Here is a 19,864-nt window from a genome sequence, read left to right on the forward strand (position 1 = left end):
TTGAATTTGTCTGGAAACCTTGAAGAGTATCAGTGACAAGTCAGTGAGATCTAAGAATTTGTATACTATCATAGTATTCTTATTGCTCAATATGTAGCTATTCTACTTTACTCTTCATCAGTCTTTTAAATCTGTTGTTAAATAAAGACATGAAAAGATTAAGTTAAATTTCAGGTTTTTTCAGGGAATGATGAGAGGCCCTGTTCTGGTTCTATGTATAGTAATCTTGAAGGGCAAAGCTCTGGCAAATGTCATCTTTCTAATTTCACTTCTTGAAAAATCTTAGAGGAAGGATTAAGGTTTCCTGTATCCAGTGCTGCTTGAAGAGGTTGATTAGGTGGCTCACTCTGAACTGCTTAATGAAAAAAGGCTTTTTTTGAAAGGCCTAGGTAGTTACGAATGGATTTTTTAAGTGCCAAAACATTTTGATGATTTCTCTAACTAAAATTTTAGAAACGTAATCCCTGTAATCAAACATACATTTTCTGCAGTCCTGTAAGAGGAGTGCTTTTTTACTGAAAATCTGTGCTGGAGTTGCACTACATTATTTGAGTTTCTTTACGTCAGGGAGGAGACAAGTAAATTCTTCAGGTTTTTTAAATGTTCTGATTATCATGCTTGTAATTAATATAAGAAAAAGAAGTTGTATATGACTGTCACAATTTACTAGGGAGAAAACAAAGGGAACTCATGGCATTAATAATGTATGAGTAATTAATAATCCATTATTACAGTATTCTCATTTTAATGTGAGGGTGCATACATTTTTCCTTTAATTTTTTTTTTTTTTTTTTTTTTTAGGATGTGGTAGTTTGAGCTTCTAGTAGATGCAGGAGTGGAAAATCATGCTATGTAACTTGTACTAATTTAGATCCTATAACAGAGAACAGCTGTATCAGATTATGGTGGTTTTTCCCTATGTGTTCAGACTTCTTTAGTCCAGTGACTAATTATAGTCTGAAGGTGTTAAGAGAGAATAGGAACTTGACCACTGGCTGGCTGGTTTACCCATCTGTGTTCTAGTGGCTTTTCACATTTCCCACCCCAAATACCTGATAAGAAGTGGCTACACAGATTGTTCAGAGGCACCTAGGGGTGTGAAGGATCTGGAGGCTTTGTTACTTTAAAGGATAAACAGCAGTAACAGTGATCAAAGATTTATCACAAGCCTAATGGCAGAAGATGAGATAAATACTGACAGGTTAGTTTAGAAATGAAGATTAACCTAGCTGTTTTGCAGCAAAATGTAATTTGTAATACTTTCAGCAGGAATGAAAAGAACCTAATTGAAAAGTGGTCCCTTAAAGAGACTATCTTCTGCTCCTGCATAATAAAATTTGGTAAATTAAAGCTTACATTGGTTTAACTTCTGATTTACAACTATTTTATTGTATAACTGCTTGACTGCTGCCAAATATACTAAGTACCTACAGAAGTTCAGTTGACTTCTGTTCAATGAAAGTGGAATGTACAACAGCAAAAAATAAGCACAGAAACAGAAGTGACAGGAATGTACTGTGCCTAAAGATTTGGTTGGTTGGTTGGTTGGTTGATTTTTTTAGTTGGTTGATTTTGGCTTTTTTTGGCTTCTGACAACATTGTCAACATCTACTGACTTTGCTCTTTGTGAACAGGTTTGTGAACTAAGTGTGGGAATTAGCTTCATAATACATGCACTAAATTGAAGACTATATAAATGGTTCAATTTTAATAAAAATGTAAATAATACTGTATAAAGGAAAGAAAATATTCCCACATATAATGTCTTAGCATCAGTGTAGTAATCTGAATGGTAAATGTTGAGAGAAAAGATTTTGTGTAGAAAAGGACTAATAAAATCATGTTATACTTAAATTCCTGTCAAGGAGAAGCTGTTGCTTTTGTTAATCCTGTTGGGATTAAACAACATGCTGTACCCAGCGTGTTACCCACTTTCTTGAAGGGAGAGACTTGTTTCAGTTTAGATTGCAGGCATAGTTTTTAGACGTCCCTCAGGTGTATTACATCTTTGGACTGATGCTGGTTACACAGTTGGTCTCATATTACAACTTCCCCAGTTCTACAGGGCTACATCTTCACATGATTGAGTGACACCAACTGTGTTACACATGTGGGTGGTACTTAGACCAATTTGATACTTTGTTTGCTCAGTAATCTACTCTTTGGGAAGTTATTGCAATTCCTGAAGCTACCTTTTTTTTTTTTTTCAATGAACCGGGGAAAGAAAACCAACTGATCTGATAGTCCACTTTATCCCAAATCAGTGAATTAAAAAAATAAAATAGTACCAAGTAGGCTTGTCTTTTCTAGTTATGAACAGCTGTCTAAAATCCTTTAGGCTGAAAATACAGGTATTTTAAAGAGAAAATGTTTTATACTCTGGAATTTTTGGGGGATGAGGGGAGGTGTTAGGGTGTTTTAGGTTTCTTTCTGAGTTTTTTTAGTTACTACTTTTTTTATAAAATAACACGATTTTCATCCCAACTGCCATGTCTTCTGTGCTACACAGAGTGACAGAATTAAGGAAATTGCTGGTTACTAATTTTATTTGTAATAGTGATTTTTTTAAATAATGTGACTTGAATGTTACCACTAAGGCCTGTGGTGGAATGCTCTGTGAAAGTACATACACTAAATGGGACTATAAAATTGAAAAAGCAAAACGGTTATATGAAATCATTCTCTTTGAAGGAGGATCTTCTACGTCTAAAGAAACAGATGAGAGTGTTCTGTCAAATCTGTCAACACTACCTGACCAATGTAAACACTGCTGTTAAGGAACAGGTTAGTGCTGTTGTTACTTGTAGTCTTCTAATGCTGTACTTTTAAAGCAGTTGAAAATTTCTTCTTGCTAATATTTTTGTCACTTGTGTGGGAACGTGATGTCCTGGATGTTCAGGCTGAGTGCCCTTTGAGTGTGAATACATACTGTACTTGTATGCTTGCCCTCCTTATGTACATAGGATTTCAGAATCAATTTAAACTTTATTCTTTTGAGTAATTTTAGGTAGCATAATGTTTTATGCAAAGCAGCTTTTTGTTTCTTTAAATAATGACTCTGCAGATGTAGAAGCCTTCTGGGTGTAAGTTGAGAGAGTTCCATTTCAAACCTCTTGCTTGCCTTGTGCTAATGACCTACATCTCCTGTGGAGCTGTGGATTCATAGGCTCAAAACTGGAAGAGCTAAGGACAGCAGTTTAAAAGAGAAGTTATTTTATTGGTTGTGTCTTTGAATGCATGCAGGTGCAGCTTCCCTTCTCCTCCTCCTCTGTGTTGTTCCATAAGGCATTATATTCCTCAGTTTTTCAGAGTCCCAAGAATTTCGGGATCTCAAAATCAGGAGGAAAAAAAGAGTACTTAAGATGAGTGCATATATGTTTATATATGCACCAGTATGCACTGTAACCTAGGAGAGTTTATTGTTGGGAAATGGGAGTTTTTTGTAGTCACCTCACACACCTCACACTCACGCACTGATCTTTTGGTAATAGTGTTGTTTAGAGATGCTCTAGCAAATGATTGGAAGCTTCAACAGCAATACACTGCTTGGAAAAGATGTGTGCAGTTTTATAGTCAGTCCTTCATACAGTTGTCTTTGCAGGGAGAGTTTTAGCTGGAAATAAGTTCTTAAATATTTTAGACATAAAAAATGTAGATATTAAGCTTGAGTAAGTAATGGGTGACAGTTCAGGCAGGAGTTCTGGCTTTTTTGAAATGCTGGCATGAAGGTTTTGGGGGTTGTCTTTAATTTGTGCTTCTGTTTCAAAAAGAATTGAGACATCATATTGAGAAACTCTTGTCCTGAGTTCTGAGGATAACAGAGTCAAAGGAAATAATTAAACTGTAGGGCCTGAGTCTCTTCCGATCTGTGGGCAAATAGTTCTTTGGCCAGGACACTCATAGGATTTTGAGGTTCCAGTGAAGAGCACAGGTTACTGATAGCAGGATTAATTCTAAGTAAATGCCTTTAACAATCTTTAAAATGCTAAAATGAAAGAAAATGAAGAATGTCTCTATAGGGGAAGGACCAGATTATCTTCTAGGTAGACAGTTTAATTAAAGAAATAGAAAGCCAGGAGCCTTTTCACTGCCGAAGATAATAATAAGCTGGTTAAAGTGGAAAATCTGGTCCACTGAGTCGCACAATTGCAGCTTTTGAAACTCTTGCTAGAACAAGAATATTCCTGAAGCTTAATAGGCTTGTTCTATGTCAAAGAGCTACCTAGTGCAATAGTCACAAGGTGTAGGATGTGAAAGTGCAAGTAACAAAACTACTGAAGCTCTGAGTAGGTCTTTCTAAGAGGCTGTATGACTCTCAGACTCTGGTGAATGCTCTAGAAACTAGAACTGCCAAGTTACACAGGGTATCTGTTGCATAGGGTACAATAGCCTTGGTTCCAGTTCCCTTGTCTAATCTCATGAATGGACACAAAGGACTTCAGAGGAGCATGTGTATTTTTTGTGACCAGGAATTAGTAATACTTGCTTTGAGGAGTTAGAGAACACACCTGTTCATGGAAGTACTTGGGAGACTAGAGCCAAAGAGAAGGTGCAGCACTAAGCAGCTTGTTGCCTTGGTCTGTTAGTTTGAAGAGTGTCAGTCTCTATGTCAGGTACTAAGACATTTGAACTTTCTGGGGCAGTGGAGTACAGACATTTAAATCTGATGTCAGATGCACAAGTTAGCCAGCAAAACAAAAAAATCGGTTGCACTTTTGGATTTTTGGACATTAGGATTTAAAGGGATTGAATAATCTCAGGTGTTACATGTTAAACAAACATGATTGAAACTATTTTTTAAAAAGACAGCAAAAAGGAGTTCGTACTATGTTTGGAGTCCACGAAGTTCTCTAGTGGCCTAATGTAGATCTGTCAGGCAGAATTTGGGAGTTTCAGGCTTCTCATGTTTTAATCCTGCAGTATTTGCATGTTTAGTTGGTATCATCTGTGCAATATTTTTGTTTGGAGACTCAGTCTTGATACAGGAACCTGCTGTGAGAAGCTGTGCACATTTTGACTTCAGTTGGCCTTTGCAGTTGTGTAGGACTTTAGTGACCTGTGTACACTGTTGAGGTCTTAAGTATTTTGTCAAGTGCAAATACATTATTCTAAACAAAATCCACTTTCCAAGCAAGTATTTACTAATGTTTCTTTTTAACAGGCTTTCACAATTCTGTGTGATGTGCTGATGATCTTCAGCCATCAGATTATGACAGGAGGACGTGACATGTTGGAGCCACTTGTTTACACTCCTGATTCTTCCTTGCAATCTGAACTACTCAGTTTTATTTTAGATCATGTCTTCATTGATCAGGATGATGATAATAATAGTGCAGGTTTGTACAAAAATTAAGTTTCTTTTATATTACTTGTTTTCTAACTAGTATCTTGGTTTCCTTGTGCATTTGTGGGTTTTTGTGGTGGTGGTATTTTTTGTTGGGTTTTTTATTTGCCTGGTTGTTTTTTTGTTTTAGTCTTGTTTTGTCACTGAGAGGTGTGCATGTACACAGAGGTAGGTTTGGCTTTTAAATGTCATCTGATTAAAGGATTTTCTGTATTGGGAACATGTAGGGTAATTGCAGTAAGGGTTTGGTTTAATAGGCTCAAATATTTGTATCAGGGTGAGAGACTTGTCAGTGGACAATGAAGTGCATTGCCATCAGAGTTGAGATCTGATTTTCTGAATCCTGACTACTAGCCCATACAGTTTCCTATATAAACGATTAAATATGGAGTCTTTAAACCTGACAGTTTTCCTGTTCTGAACTCCTTCTAGATGGACAGCAGGATGATGAAGCCAGCAAAATTGAAGCATTGCACAAAAGAAGAAACCTACTTGCAGCTTTCTGTAAGCTCATTGTATATACTGTGGTGGAAATGAACACAGCTGCAGACATTTTCAAGCAATATATGAAGGTAAATTTGAAGCTTAGTAGTGATACTTCATAAAACTACTAGAATACAGTAGTTGTGGAGTTTTTAACTATTACTTAGTTTTTTACCTTACAAGATAACTGATTCAAAATGTGACGAATTCAAAACTCCAGAGCTGTAGGTCCTTTTCTGTATGTAGGGAGAAAAATTACTGAGATGAGTTTCACAGTTCCAGTGTGTGGGTGGTAGGGAGCGAGGAGGGAAACTGACTAATTATTTTGATGTCGTTTTTACTAGTTTTATGTTCTTATTCTGATTGATGGTGTATTTTTAATTCACTTATTAGTTTAGTAGGCTTTTTGAGAATGTTTTTCCAAAGATCAACTCCATGATGTCTAGCCTCATTAAATGATTTAAGTTTAAACTTTGTAGAAGAGAAATAAGGTTTGAGTCCCCTCTATGCCTCCCCCCATTCTTTTTATCTGTTTCAATCTTTCTTAAATATAAAAGTCTCTCCTGGCTCATGGGATTCACAGCTGCACACTAATAGAAGTTCTCATTTTGTGACCATGAGGAGGAGCTTTGCTCCTTGGTGATTACCTTAAAACTTAAAATTTGGGCAGCCTGCTTTTATCTGTCTGAGTGCCCTACATATATTTTGATTCTCCAAATAACTAGTTGGGTCTGTCTTAAACCTGAAATACTTAAAAAACTGAACAGGCGGCTGTCTTTGTTGGACACATTATGGCTATGATGCTGTCTGTAAGTGCCTCCTTTCAGCAAAGAATATAGAAAACTCCCCACCAGAGTTACAGGAGTTACTAAAAAGATTAGATTCTAATTTTGTACCCTGAAGGGGTGAACACGTGTCATTAACAAATATGTCATGGCCTTGAAGATAAATAGGTCATTCTACCTCCAAAGTAATACTCACTGCAAGAACTAAAAGTGGGTTTATTCTTTTCACATTTAAATTTTTTTAAGTATTATTTTGGAGGTTTAGGGTATAATTTTGGTGTAATCCTAAACATGTTGGGTTTTTTTCCTTTAGATAGTGTTTGATTTTTATTTTTTAAAGCGCACATCCTAGATTTTGTTTTCAGAAGAATTCAGTAGTTGCAATGTTTTCAACTAATATTGACAGTTAACCTTTTTTGTTTGTTTGTTTTTCCTAGTATTACAATGACTATGGTGATATTATTAAAGAAACGATGAGTAAAACAAGACAGATAGACAAAATCCAGTGTGCTAAAACACTTATTCTTAGTTTGCAGCAGGTAAGAATTTACAGTGGTTTATGCATGAAATTCCGTACTGTAGATGATGTTCTGTTGTTTAGTAGCTAGTTTGAGGTATGGATGAAGAAATTTTTATGGATGGTAGGGATAAATAGGTCTAAACTGAAACGCAACTATTTGCAAAACTGCTAGAACTCTTCCTATACTTACCAAATATTGTACCACAAAAAATGTAGGAGAGGCCAATAAATACAAAATGAATGTAACTCTATGAAACCTTCATAACTCTAAAACAATAGTTTAAGTCATGTATTCAGAAATATGTTGTGAAATGACCAGTTTACTAGTTTGTGAACAGATAAATACTTCCCGCCTGTGTGGCGTGGGGTTGTGGTTTGGGGTTTTTTGTGGGGGTTTTGTTTTGCTTTGGTATGTTTTTTTGGTTTAGGTTTTTTTAAAAAACTATTCTGAGAATTAATTTGAAATAGTCATTTCTTAATGTTTAGTAGGGACATCACACATATTTGAAATTAAAACAGAATTTAATGCTCTCTTCAGTAAAGTTTGTTTGTGTGGAAACCTGATGAATTCAATTAAGGCTAGCATTTGATTCATCTGCTCACATAAACCATCTGCATGGATTTTATTCACAGGCTCAGAACAGTAGAGCCATATATCTGCAAAACACTGTAATCCAGCATAGATTACTGCTATCCATGAAAGGAAAATATACCCAAATTTGTCTTCTCTCTCCCTGTTTTTTTGACTAAAGGTTATGAAGCTCTGCATAGTGAATGTAGATCTAGATATTGATCCTGGTGGAGACCAAACAGAAATAGTCCTTATTAAAGTAAGGACTGGTTTATCAGTACAGATATTGCCAGTACAAGGGAGCATGAAGCCTTTCCTTTTGATAGCAGCATGACTCTTAAGTAGCTAGTGGAACTGCAGTGTGAAATATGTAACTAAACACTCTTTGGTTTATTCTTTGTGGTACTGAAGAGTGAAGTGTGTGTTAGACAAAACTAGAAAAATTGATTATTGGTAGGATGAGAAAAGGATTGATCAAAGAAAAGAAAAGACTGTAAAGTTCAGAGTATTTGGCTCTGACAACTATTGATGAGTACTTAAAAATCTCATAATTGGTGACAGAATTTCTGGTGTCTTTGGCAATTTCCCTGAAGACATGTTTCCATTTTAGAATTTCCTCTTTATACTTGTATTTTGGGAAGAAAAATTAAAAAAAAAAAAAAAAAGAATTGGGAATTAGTAGTTTGGCAAAGTATTACAGTAAAGACCAGGTGAGAATTACCCCATTTATATCTTCTCTGTTAATGTATGTAATTAGAGAATCCTACTAATTTTTTGTATTCTCAACTGTAGATCACCTGATTTAGTGAAGCACTGAAATCTGTCATCCAGAAATCTGTCATACAGTTTGATGAGTGCTTGGACAGTGCATTTCAAAGTTTATCTCTGGGGTGCAGACTCTCCAAGAGTAGCTTTGACTTCACTGTCCAAAACTTCCATATTTGTCTCTTGGTGTTGTCAGATTAAGAATGGGGTGAAAAAAAAGCTGTAAAACATACTTTTAAACAGAAACTTAGCTCTGTGTGTATTGGTCCAAAGTTTGGCATAATCTTTTAATACATGAAAATTTCCCTTTTTATTCCATACAGCTCTTCAATGAAATGATTCAAGAAAATGGTTATAATTTTGACAGATCGTCACCAACATTCAGTGGCATAAAGGAACTTGCTCGACGTTTTGCTTTAACATTTGGATTGGATCAGTTGAAAACAAGAGAAGCTATTGCTATGTTACACAAGTAATTGTGTGCTTTGTATTACTTCCACTTTTGTAAACACTTCTTGACTAACATAAGATAATCTTTTTCATCCAGTTTAATACTAAGTGCATCAGCCCTAGAGATGATATAGCACATATATTAATTAGACAACTACGGTTTTGTCTCTGAGTAAAAGCCAAATGTTTCGTATTGTTGGTGTTCTCCAGCATCGTTGTATAAGTATGTAAATGATACCAGTGTCAATGCTATAATGAAAAAGCCTTTTTAATGTCTGGTCCATAACAGTAAGAACTGATCCACTTCATTATCAGTGGTGGTCATGTTGTCCTCATGCAGAAAACTTGCAATGCAAGGTAGAAATTCCCTGACAGAAAGAGTGTGTCTAGATTCAAATAATGACTGGTATTCACGTTTTTTGCTGGAATATGGAAACATCAAATTATTGCTTTCTTGACACAAAGGAAAGGGGTTCATTTTTAGTAGCTCACGGTGCTTTGAACTTTTGTTTGTTCTTTTTCTGATGCAATTTTTAATTTCTTCTTAGGGATGGCATAGAATTTGCTTTTAAGGAGCCTAATCCACAAGGTGAGAGCCACCCACCATTAAATTTGGCATTTCTTGATATTCTCAGTGAGTTCTCCTCGAAACTTCTCAGACAAGACAAAAGAACAGTGTAAGTATTTTCTTAATATTCTTAACATTTGTAATGATAACCACAAAAGACATGCATCAGAATAAATATTTGTGTATTGTATTCTTCCAAAGTGGAATCTTTGACACATCAAGGTAACTTTACACTAACGTAGTCAAGTATATTCACAGAGGGTAAATTGTATTTATCATTGTTATTTTTCATTTTATGGTGAATGAACAGAAATTGTATTCCAGATTTGCTGTTGTCAGGCCTTTCTGTTAACTAGATGAGAAACATCGGGTGATAATTTCACCCCAAAACACAAATTAAGTGGTTACTTACCTTGACGTGTTAACGTTTTGTTACAGATTTTTTGCATCTCTGTATTTCTGTTTCCATTTAAAGGTATGTTTACTTGGAGAAGTTCATGACCTTTCAGATGTCTCTACGAAGAGAAGATGTGTGGCTTCCTCTCATGTCCTACCGAAACTCTTTATTAGCTGGTGGGGATGATGATACCATGTCAGTGATTAGTGGAATCAGTAGTCGAGGATCTACAGTAAGAAATAAGAAGACAAAGCCAGCAACAGGCAAGCGGAAAGTACCCGAAGGTAGAACTTCTCTCATCTTAAAATTTACCAGAGTAGATATTCATATAAACTGTGTTCCATATTTGTTAGTGTGAGTATATTGGTATGCCTTAGTGTATTTTTTCAGAACAGGTAACTTCTGACCATGTATATGTCTTAGTGAGAAAGGTATTCATTTGATTCACAAAAGGAAATAAGGGTGTAACACAGTGTTAAGTCATACAATAGAAAAATACAGAAATGCTCCAGCCAGTGATTATAAATCCAGGCCTTTTGAGGCACATATAAGACTTTGTGGCAAAATTAAAGCAATTGATTCTCTGTAAACAGAAAGTACACATTTAATTCGTGTTTCAATATTCACTTTTAGACTAGTTTGAAAAAATCTTCACGGATGTTCTTCCTGTGTTTGCTTCCAGCTGAAGAAAGCAGCAGTAGTGACAGTATGTGGCTGAACAGGGAGCAGTCAATGCACACACCAGTCATGATGCAGACACCTCAGCTCACTTCCACGATAATGAGGGAGCCCAAGAGATTGCGACCTGACGAGAATTACATGGGTGTCTATCCTATGCAGCCCGAGCACCACCAACCGCCGCTCGACTACAAGTACGTACATGAGTAGGTCTGCTTTGTGTTAGTGTTCATACACAAAACCAGTACATGTTTAAAATAGAATAATGGTCTTTTTAAGCACGCAAGTAACGTGGATGTTGGCTCAAAGGCAACAGGAAGAAGCCGCGCGGCAACAACAGGAGAGGGCAGCGATGAACTACGTCAAGCTGAGAAGCAACTTGCAACACGCCATGTGAGTGGAGTGAAATGTTCCTTCAGTGGGTTGGGGAGGGGAGGGTTTATAAATGCTGTGTTAACACCTGTATCTTTTAAGAAGGATACATCTTCTAAGTTTAAAAGTTCTCTGCATTCTTAAGGCCTGTGTGGTTCTACAGAAAAAAGTACAGATTGCAAACAAAAACCATGGGCATATGTATTGAGGAGCTTTACATCTTTCCCCTACTTTTTGATTATTTTATTACCAGTACTTCATGTAACATAGTTTCAATGGTGGCTTTTTTTTTTAATACAGTGACACCAATTAGTATAATTAGAATGACTCCTTAGTTTTCTCATAAGATCTGATGTTTCATGTAGAAGTTATGACGAAAGAGGATGAAGGACTGTGTGGGAATATTTGTAGTGGTTTTACAGATCTGCTTTATTGCAAAGACATTCTTCCTTGCCTTATCATAAGGCAGAAACAATTTTTCTTTAGGTGGCAAAACCTAAGTTCTTTCTCACTTGAGCATAAATTAGGTATGGAGTAGATCTGCTTATCAGTTCTCACATCCTCTCAGAATACCCATTTAGCAGTGTAGCACGGTTATCTAAATTGACCTTTTCTAGGCGTTCTCCCACACTCTCTCAGTATCTTCTCGTTAAATACCAGCTTTCTTTAGCAGTAGTTGTGCATTTATTTAATTACTTCATTTCTGTTTCATCTAATCATTTGTTGGGAGTCCCTTACTGAGCATTAGCTTTTTAAATAGATAAAAGTTAACTTGATTTAGTAAACAGTATTGCTTTTCATTTCAGTCGACGTGGCACAAGTCTAATGGAAGATGATGAAGAGCCAATTGTTGAAGATGTGATGATGTCATCAGAAGGGCGGATTGAAGATCTTAATGAAGGCATGGATTTTGACACCATGGACATAGACCTAGTAAGAAATTTACTACTCTTTTGGTGGTTTTAGGATTTGTATTTCTGCTTTTGAAGTAAGATATTTGAAATTTTCCTTCCTATAAAACAAAAATCATTCTGGTTGCTTTCTGCATTGTTAAAGGGCTGTGCTGTTGTCTATATACAAGAGCCATCTGCTCCAACTGCCATACAAAAAGCAAGAACGCTTCCTGTAATAACTGATAATAACGTTTATCTCTTGTGAATTCTTACCCCTTGAGAGTTCAGCTTCACTGACTACAGTGTAAAACCTCTGTTCTTCTGGTGAAATTACACTTAACCTGTTTGTTTGTTTGCTTTTTAAAGCCACCATCAAAGAACAGGAGAGAAAGAACGGAACTAAAACCAGATTTCTTTGACCCCGCTTCAATCATGGATGAATCGGTAGGTTAACTTATGTAAGGGGAAAGTAATGTACATCAATCTTAAGGTTTCCATACTCTCTTACTTCAGATTTTAAATGGAAAGAATGCAATCTTCAGGTTGTCATTGTTAGCTTATTTTGACAGACTGGTACAGTCAGAGAAGTATTTTATGCTGTAATTCAGCTCCATACATTCTAGGGTAGTCAGTGTTCCTTGCAAGTTCATAGGATTTTTGTTCTTAATATTTATATATACTTATGTAAAAATTAAAAGCCTATGATTCTGAGCAGAAAATACATCTGGTGTGGAAAAGACCCTCGCAGAGACTGGTAGCAAAGAGCGTTAGAAAAATAAAGAAATGTGCATACACAGTATTAAAGGCAAGTTTCCTGTTGTGCTGAGCTTAGTTCAGTGACTCTGGTGTCATTACCAAATGTCAGCATTGGACGGTTTGCATTTTGTGGTTATTTTTTTTCTTTAATTGGCATATTTACTTTTGTGCATAAGTAAGATAATGGAGAAAATAAGATATAATACAGATATCTGTTTATAGAGATGAGAGGTATTTTTTCTTTCCATATGAAGTTTTAGGTCCAAAACATCCGAAGTCTGTAGTTTCTGCTTGCAGTTGCCCTTTTATCCGACTTGATAAATCTGCAGTCTCTATTCTCTTTTAAAAATCTGCATGAGGGATTCCTTCTGTCTTGAACCACTTGTAAAGTATGCAGCCATTTTTGACCTTGTGTAGCTGGTACAAAATTACACTGGAAATAACAAGCTGCAGCAAGCCAGCAGAGGACAATACAACAAGGCTTCCTGGGAATCTTGGACAGCTTGGTGGAATTTGGAAGATGGTTATGGGTTTTTTTACAGTATTATTGCAGCGTGAACCTGTTGTTGTTTATGGGAGAAAGAAGTCCTAAATACTGTTTTAAATGCAAATCCATATATTTTGTACCAGTAGGGCTTTGCTTTAGTAATAATGAATCAGTTAGGTTGTGCGTCTGGCTGTCGTGTGTTCTGTTCCGGAAGTAACACCAAGAAAATATCTTACCTGTTCTCTGACATTCTGTTTTACAATAGTTCTTCCCCTCCTCTTCTCGATTTTTCCTGGACTGATCTGTGAAATACCAGTCACTTTTTAGTCTGACAATGCTGAAACCTTGGCCTTCTCCAGGTTGCATTTAATTGATTTGCTCCCCTTTTAGCTTTCCAGCTCTAACACTAGTTGAGGACCGCTCTAACAGGTTGAGGTTCCCTCCCCGGCCCTGCTGTGCCGCGGGCGCAGTGCGCGGGAGCGGCCGCGCGGGGGCAGCCGCCGGCAGCGGAGCGCAGCGCGGGGAGCGCCGGGGTGGGGCCGGGCGGGAGCGGGGCTGCGCAACAGCCGCTCCTTTACATAACCCCCCCGACGGGAGACAGGCCGCCAGATAACACGGGCACACGTGAAATCGGAGCTGAATCTAACAGCCAGTGTTCAGTGTAAAAAAAAAAAAAAAAAAAATTCATAAATGAAAAAAAAAAAAATCTCAGAATAAAGTTTATTTGCTTTATTCATGTAATTTATTTCAGGGATCCCTTATTCTTGGAGTTGTTGCACTTGTTTTTAATAGGTGTAGACATAATAAAGCTGTTTAATTTATTCAGATGCACATGGTTTATGATCAGACTTCTAGTCTGTCTTTTAATTTTTTGGTGTGCCCAGTTATTACTGGCACCAGAGGCAGTTCTGTCTGTGTGCTGCATTGTAGGAGGCACCCAAAGTGAATTTAATTAAAAGAACAGTAAAAATTGGTTTGTGAACAGATAAATATGAACAGCAGTGTTAAGGTTCAGGAAAATTTAGTCTGTTTTGGCTCTTGCTGACTTTATAAAGTCCTGTAAGAGCTAGGGCACTCACAAAATCTGGATCTTCTGGGTTTTTTTGGCACATCAGTGGTCATACCTACTTCCATTGGCATAGAAAGCTGTATATCCTGTTCTCACATGGGAAGTGGAAAATGATTCTTTGTTTCAGGAAAACTTTTTCTTTCCCTAGTCACCCAATCTCCTGAAGTACAGTTGCTTGATTTTATCTGATGACTGTTTGATTTTTCACTGTCTTCCTGACAGAGTGGATACATTTCCTAGGAAATGTTAAGTTTGTGTCCTGGTTGGCTGATGTGGGATGGCCTGTGGTTTCTGTGATCACAGATGCAGCAGCAGCCGGTGTCTGAAGTGTTTTGTCCCAGGTTTAGTTGCTGGAAATAACACACTTGATTTCAGATTGAGGCCAATAGAATGTCATTGTCAAAGAACTCTGAGTTAGGCACCTAACTAAAAATTCTTTTGCAATTATTGCCTAAAATAATTAAAACACAGACTTTATCACATCCCTACTGGATCTAATTAATTTCAAGTGTGAGAAAAATATTTCTAATGAATGAGGAGCCCTTTTCATATTATTATCTAAATCAGAAGTATGGTTAATCTGGTTTGGAAGAAAAATAAACTTAATAATGCCTTAACATATCTTGAAGTGTCTTAATCTTAAATCATATACTAATTGCTTTGTTATTTGTTAAATGTGTAGTAGACTACAAATTGACACCATTTCTAACTTTTTTTTTAGGTTCTTGGGGTGTCAATGTTTTAATACCAGAGCAGCAAATAAATCAGTGGTGAAGTCATTTTCTAAGTGGAAGAGGAAGTTTTTCAATACAAAATTGTGGTAGATACAGTGAAATTCTGAACAGATTTTTCTCTAAGGAGAATGACATGCTTTCAAGATCAAGTGCATTGAAGGGGCAGTTTTGTTTGCCTGAAAGAAAAAAGAAATGTAAAGGACAAGTAAACAATTTGAGGATAAGCTACACTTTTTGTTGGGGAAAAAAAAATCAATATTTTATTTATGTGCTATCAGTTTATTTCTGGATCATAAGAAGTATTCCCTCTGAGTTTTGTTCTTAACAGTCTGAGAGGTGTTTGGTACAGATTTGAGCCCCTCTCTATACATTTGCTGGCTATACTAAATAATCATGAGCTCTGCTGGATTGCTGTTCACATCCACGAACTGAAATAGTAGATGGATTGGTTTTCTTACAGTGATAGAACGAACCAGAAGAGTTGTCAGTATTTTCAATCAAATGCAAACTTCAGCAACAGAAGGTTTGTATTAATTAATCATGGAAAAAAATACATAAAGCAGAATTTTAACAGCTTTTTAATCTAAAACACACTTTTTATTCCAAAAGCTTCATGTTAGCCTTCTCAGAAAGGTCCATAAGCTATAAGCTACCAGAACGTAACAGATTTCACTCTTGCTTGCCCATTACCAACCCTGAAAGTTTGCTTGTCCTTTAAGAAAAATGTAATGTTGTGAAATTCCTTCCAGTAGTGCCACTGTATTTTGTCTCCAAATAAAAGAAGCTTATTGTAGTATGTTTGCAGAAAAATTCTAAACAAAAATTATACAGCTTATTAGAGTGTGGGAATAGGGATCTAAATTTTAAATAAAATTATATATATATATAAATTGGTGCTGATTTTATAATTGCGCAGTTTGTTTAGTTTTTTCTTACTTTTAAATTCCAACTTAAAATTATGAGGTTTCAGAAATATATTGAAAGTTTAACAATGTTTAAAAATAGAAGAGCATGAGAATTCATGCTTTAAAAATGATTTTTAAATTTGTATTTTATATTGTTTTATCTATCTGTCTTTGCAAGCAGTCTTCAGGTTAAAGATACTTCTAACAGGTTACAGTACATTTCCTCTATATGTAAATTAGATTGGATAATAGAAATTCATAAACAACCCATAATATTCTTTGAAAGCTAAGCTTTAAACTTCATTTTGTGTCCATTCACAAATAAATTAAATTTGGTCTAAAACAGAAAGTGGATCTATGCCATTTTGACATTGACTCATTTTGCAAGGCTTAGGCAGCTAGACATCATTTTAAAGGAAATATTAACTTATATTACATATGTATATTTTTTGTCAGTTGTCTCTCAGTTCTTGAGGTATATTATTTTAATCATTCCATGCCTTAATACGCTTGCAATACAAGAATCTCCCCAAATGGGTGAATACAAAAAGGCTTCCTGTTTTTAGACTCAGAAATTAAACATTCGGCTGTGGTAGCCAAAAACCATAGATTATCTAAAGGGTCATGATAAAATATAATTATTTTACTAAGTCATGGGGTAACAACAAACTCAAAACTAGATCTGCCTAACTCATTTTACATAAATAAATACTCTCATGTCTAAAAGTACTGCCTATATTGTTTTCCACACCACTGCATTTAATAGAACTGCTGAGAGGACTGTATATATGATTTTAAACTTAAGTTGATTTTTCTTACTCTTGAAGGAGTGTTTCTTTGTGAAAGCAGTTCTTACAGCTTTGTTTTCAACCAGCTAAAAATGTTTTATATATTTACCTTAACCTGTTGTCCTCCACATTCTATTGTCCTAATTGTACTGTTTTCTGATTTGTATTTATGTCTTGAGACAGTAACTTTTTGAATAAAAATAAACCTACAGTATGTTGTATGTTTGATCTTTTTAAATTGGGGTTATGGGAGGACAGTGAAGAAAGGGGTATGAGTAATGCAAATGTTATGTTTATAGAAATCAAAATCTTTTTCCATGTCTTTTAAGTGTTTGTCTCAGAGTTGGGATAATGTATGAAAAACTGCACTGTTTTATATTTGTAATAAATTGTACAAGTTTTTAAAATGTGAATAAAGCACTAATTGGGTAATAATTTAAAGCAGAAAAGTTAATGCAATCATGATTGTTTTAAATATGCTTTAATTTGAGATAAAATTGTTAAAAGAATTAGTGTAAATACAGAGTGAGCTTTTGAAGAAGTTAGTACCTGCAAATAAAATTTTTAAAATTTGTATAGAACTTTTACATGCCAAGAAAGCAGTGGTTAATTATTTTTGTGTTAACGTTTTTTAAAGGTGTATTAATAGCCTTTCTGTTGGTTTCTTTTTCCTAATAACTATTATCTGATTTTACTCAAAATGCTTTTGATTCAGACATTGGAGATGCTGTACATAGTCCAATGGAAATACCATTAAATGTGTATACTACTTTCCATTCCTTAAATTTATTATACACCTGGTAAACATTCTGAGATTAATTGGCCAGAGAGCAAGGGAATGAGGGGAAAACCCTAAACATGGCTTCCCCTCCCATTCCCCTTTCCTCAGCTACTGAGAGCCTCTAGCTGGGGATTGAAAATTCCTTTCTGGTACAAGACTTTTTAAAGCAGTAATTTTAAAATCTTAGCGAGAGAACACTTTTAATCCTTGCTAATGTAACTTAAGAAGTTTTGGGTTGGTTTTTATTTTAGTTATTATTATTGCAAATGTTCATTATTCCTGTCTCTAAATCCTGCTGTAAGTTCAATAGTACCTTGTGGAAAATTGTTTTAGTAGGTTTTAAGTTCATGACGCAAGAAAAATACCTTCACTATACAATGTAAAGTCTGTTTTAGTTATACCGTTTTGGTACAAAGCCTGTAAATGGAAGAAATTCGAGTTTTGAAGAGAGATATGATAAAAATGTAGAAAAAACCAAACTATTCAGAGAAAGTAAAGCCTGTCGTCTGGTTTGCCAGAGAGGCCATAGGGAAGGTATTGACACAGAATGAATTTCAAAGGAATAGTCTCCACATATTCTGTAAAAAGTATTTCTTGATATTAAACAACCAAAGAGAATATGTAAGACGTTAGTGATGGCTGTTGTTTGTTTGTTTGTTTTTTTCTCATTTGGTTGGTGTGATGTTGATTCCTGTAGCGTTAGGGCTCGCAAATCCCCATCTTGTATCTCAGTACAACTAGAAAACCGCCTCTTTAAAATCTGATCCTCCTTTTTCCCCATAGTTTACACATACGCTTGTCCTAGTGTGGGATTTCAGGACAGCAATACAATTAACTTCCTACCCATACTGGATTTTTTGAACTGCTTTGATTCACAACAATGCTTTGCTGCTTTTTAACCCATAGATACTTTTTTTTAAAATAGCCTGATGAATATCAAGGACTTGTTCATTCTTTGAAATGTGTCAAAATTGTCAATTTGTGCTTCAGAATTCTTTTGATAAAACACAAATTGGTTCTTTAAAAATATTTTCATTCCTACTTAACTGCTTTAATTTAATATTCTTCGATCAATTTGTGATACTGAAATGTAATTTATGCCATTGCCTCATTTTTCATAATCCTATGTAATTTCTTGTACTGAGGTTGTTTAATTTCATATATATTTGTTGGCATCCAAAAGGGAGCATAGTTTTGATGGAGGCAGATGATGACATGTACTCGGAAAACAAGGTAACGTAGGACAATACTGTTCTATAATAATTCTGTTTTAAAAGTAATAGTTCCATGTGAATGGTGCCTCTCATTTTCCTCAGCTGTCCTTCTCTCCTGTATCCCTTCATGTTGCTGTGCTTTCTTGAATCTATTTCTTTGATTAAGTCTTAATTTTTACATTTTTTTAAAGTTTTTACCAGCTAGATGTCGTTATAGCTGTTTGAAATGGTGCCTTCCAGCTAGACAGTCAGTTGCTGCTTTTTGTTGTGGTTTTTTGCAGCTACTGCCAGGTTTTATGGATGTAAATCATAGTGGCAGTACAGTGGTAAGAAGTTATAGCTGTGCCCAGAAAAATGATCCAAAGCATGTTAAAGTGATTGGATGGATAGCTGACAGAAAACATCCCTGTCCTTCAGAGAATATGTACAGTTCTTTAATGTCATCGTGCTTCCCCAACCTGATTGTGTAATTTCTGCTGAGCTTGTCTCAGCAGTTTTTTGATAGGAAAATAAGAGGAAAAGACATCATGTTTTGTGTATATTAACTGTTTTTGTTGAAGAAAAAGCTGCAGTTACCAGTTTTAAAAGTGAAATTTGTGTTCAGCTGATAACAGCTTGAATTCTGCACTTTAGAAAAGCTATTTAAAAGAACCTAATGAAATAAAATATAAAAGTAATAAAACCTCTGGCGATCTAGAGCATCTCAAATTAGGAGGGAGATGTGAAGTTGGTAGTGACTTTGTGAAAGCATTCAAGTAACACAAGGCTTGGGAAAATGGATTAATGAGTTTGAAGACAGTTTCTTATTTGTTGAGGTGGGTAGTGGCAGGTGAGAGATCAGTGCACACAGCAGCAGCTTGTTCCTGATCTGGTGGGCTGTGGGTACACCTAGAATGATGTCTCAGAAATTTAGCAGGGATGGTGTCCTTGTGCTCATCTAGCCCTTCTCTAGACTGCTCATTCAGTACATTTGCCCTTAAGCTTTTCTCCCTAAATCCCCTGTACCATCTGTAGGGCCCCGGCTGTGGGACATAGTGTGAGCACTGTGCTGCAGTTCCCTCAGCTCGTAGGAGGGCTGGGTTGGCTCAGGGCTTCAGCTCTGCTCTGATCCCGAGCTGCCCAGCACTGGAGTTTCCATGCTGGAGGGCTGCAGCCTCAATATCCTGGCCAGCAGCTCCACATGACACCTATTTGCCACCCCACATGGCCATCAGGGAAGCCTTGCAATTGGCTGCTGCTTTGTGAAAAGCAGTTAAACCACAGTTCTTGAGCGACATATGCACCCATCTCTTATTATTTTAACA

At 36.0% G+C, this 19,864-nt stretch overlaps 1 protein-coding gene across 4 annotated transcripts in view; it reads left to right on the plus strand.

The window, feature by feature from the left end:
• Positions 1-16,779, plus strand: part of STAG2 (stromal antigen 2) — a 76,094-nt gene extending 59,315 nt beyond the window's left edge. For 2 of the 4 annotated variants that reach the window (XM_048318636.1, XM_048318638.1), the window contains exons 23-34: positions 2,692-2,784; positions 5,162-5,336; positions 5,777-5,916; positions 7,050-7,151; positions 8,792-8,940; positions 9,467-9,595; positions 9,962-10,167; positions 10,566-10,755; positions 10,841-10,954; positions 11,740-11,866; positions 12,193-12,270; positions 14,860-16,779. In XM_048318636.1, coding sequence (XP_048174593.1) covers positions 2,692-2,784; positions 5,162-5,336; positions 5,777-5,916; positions 7,050-7,151; positions 8,792-8,940; positions 9,467-9,595; positions 9,962-10,167; positions 10,566-10,755; positions 10,841-10,954; positions 11,740-11,866; positions 12,193-12,270; positions 14,860-14,883 — 1,527 coding nt within the window. In that variant the 3' untranslated portion in view covers positions 14,884-16,779. Of the gene's footprint in view, positions 1-2,691; positions 2,785-5,161; positions 5,337-5,776; positions 5,917-7,049; positions 7,152-8,791; positions 8,941-9,466; positions 9,596-9,961; positions 10,168-10,565; positions 10,756-10,840; positions 10,955-11,739; positions 11,867-12,192; positions 12,271-12,836; positions 13,253-14,859 lie in introns of those variants that run through there. The other 2 variants (XM_048318640.1, XM_048318639.1) reach the window with 2 other exon arrangements.
• Positions 16,780-19,864: the final 3,085 nt, after the last annotated feature.

This window comes from Corvus hawaiiensis, chromosome 14, assembly GCF_020740725.1.
Source record: "Corvus hawaiiensis isolate bCorHaw1 chromosome 14, bCorHaw1.pri.cur, whole genome shotgun sequence".
NCBI classification, from domain to species: domain Eukaryota; kingdom Metazoa; phylum Chordata; class Aves; order Passeriformes; family Corvidae; genus Corvus; species Corvus hawaiiensis.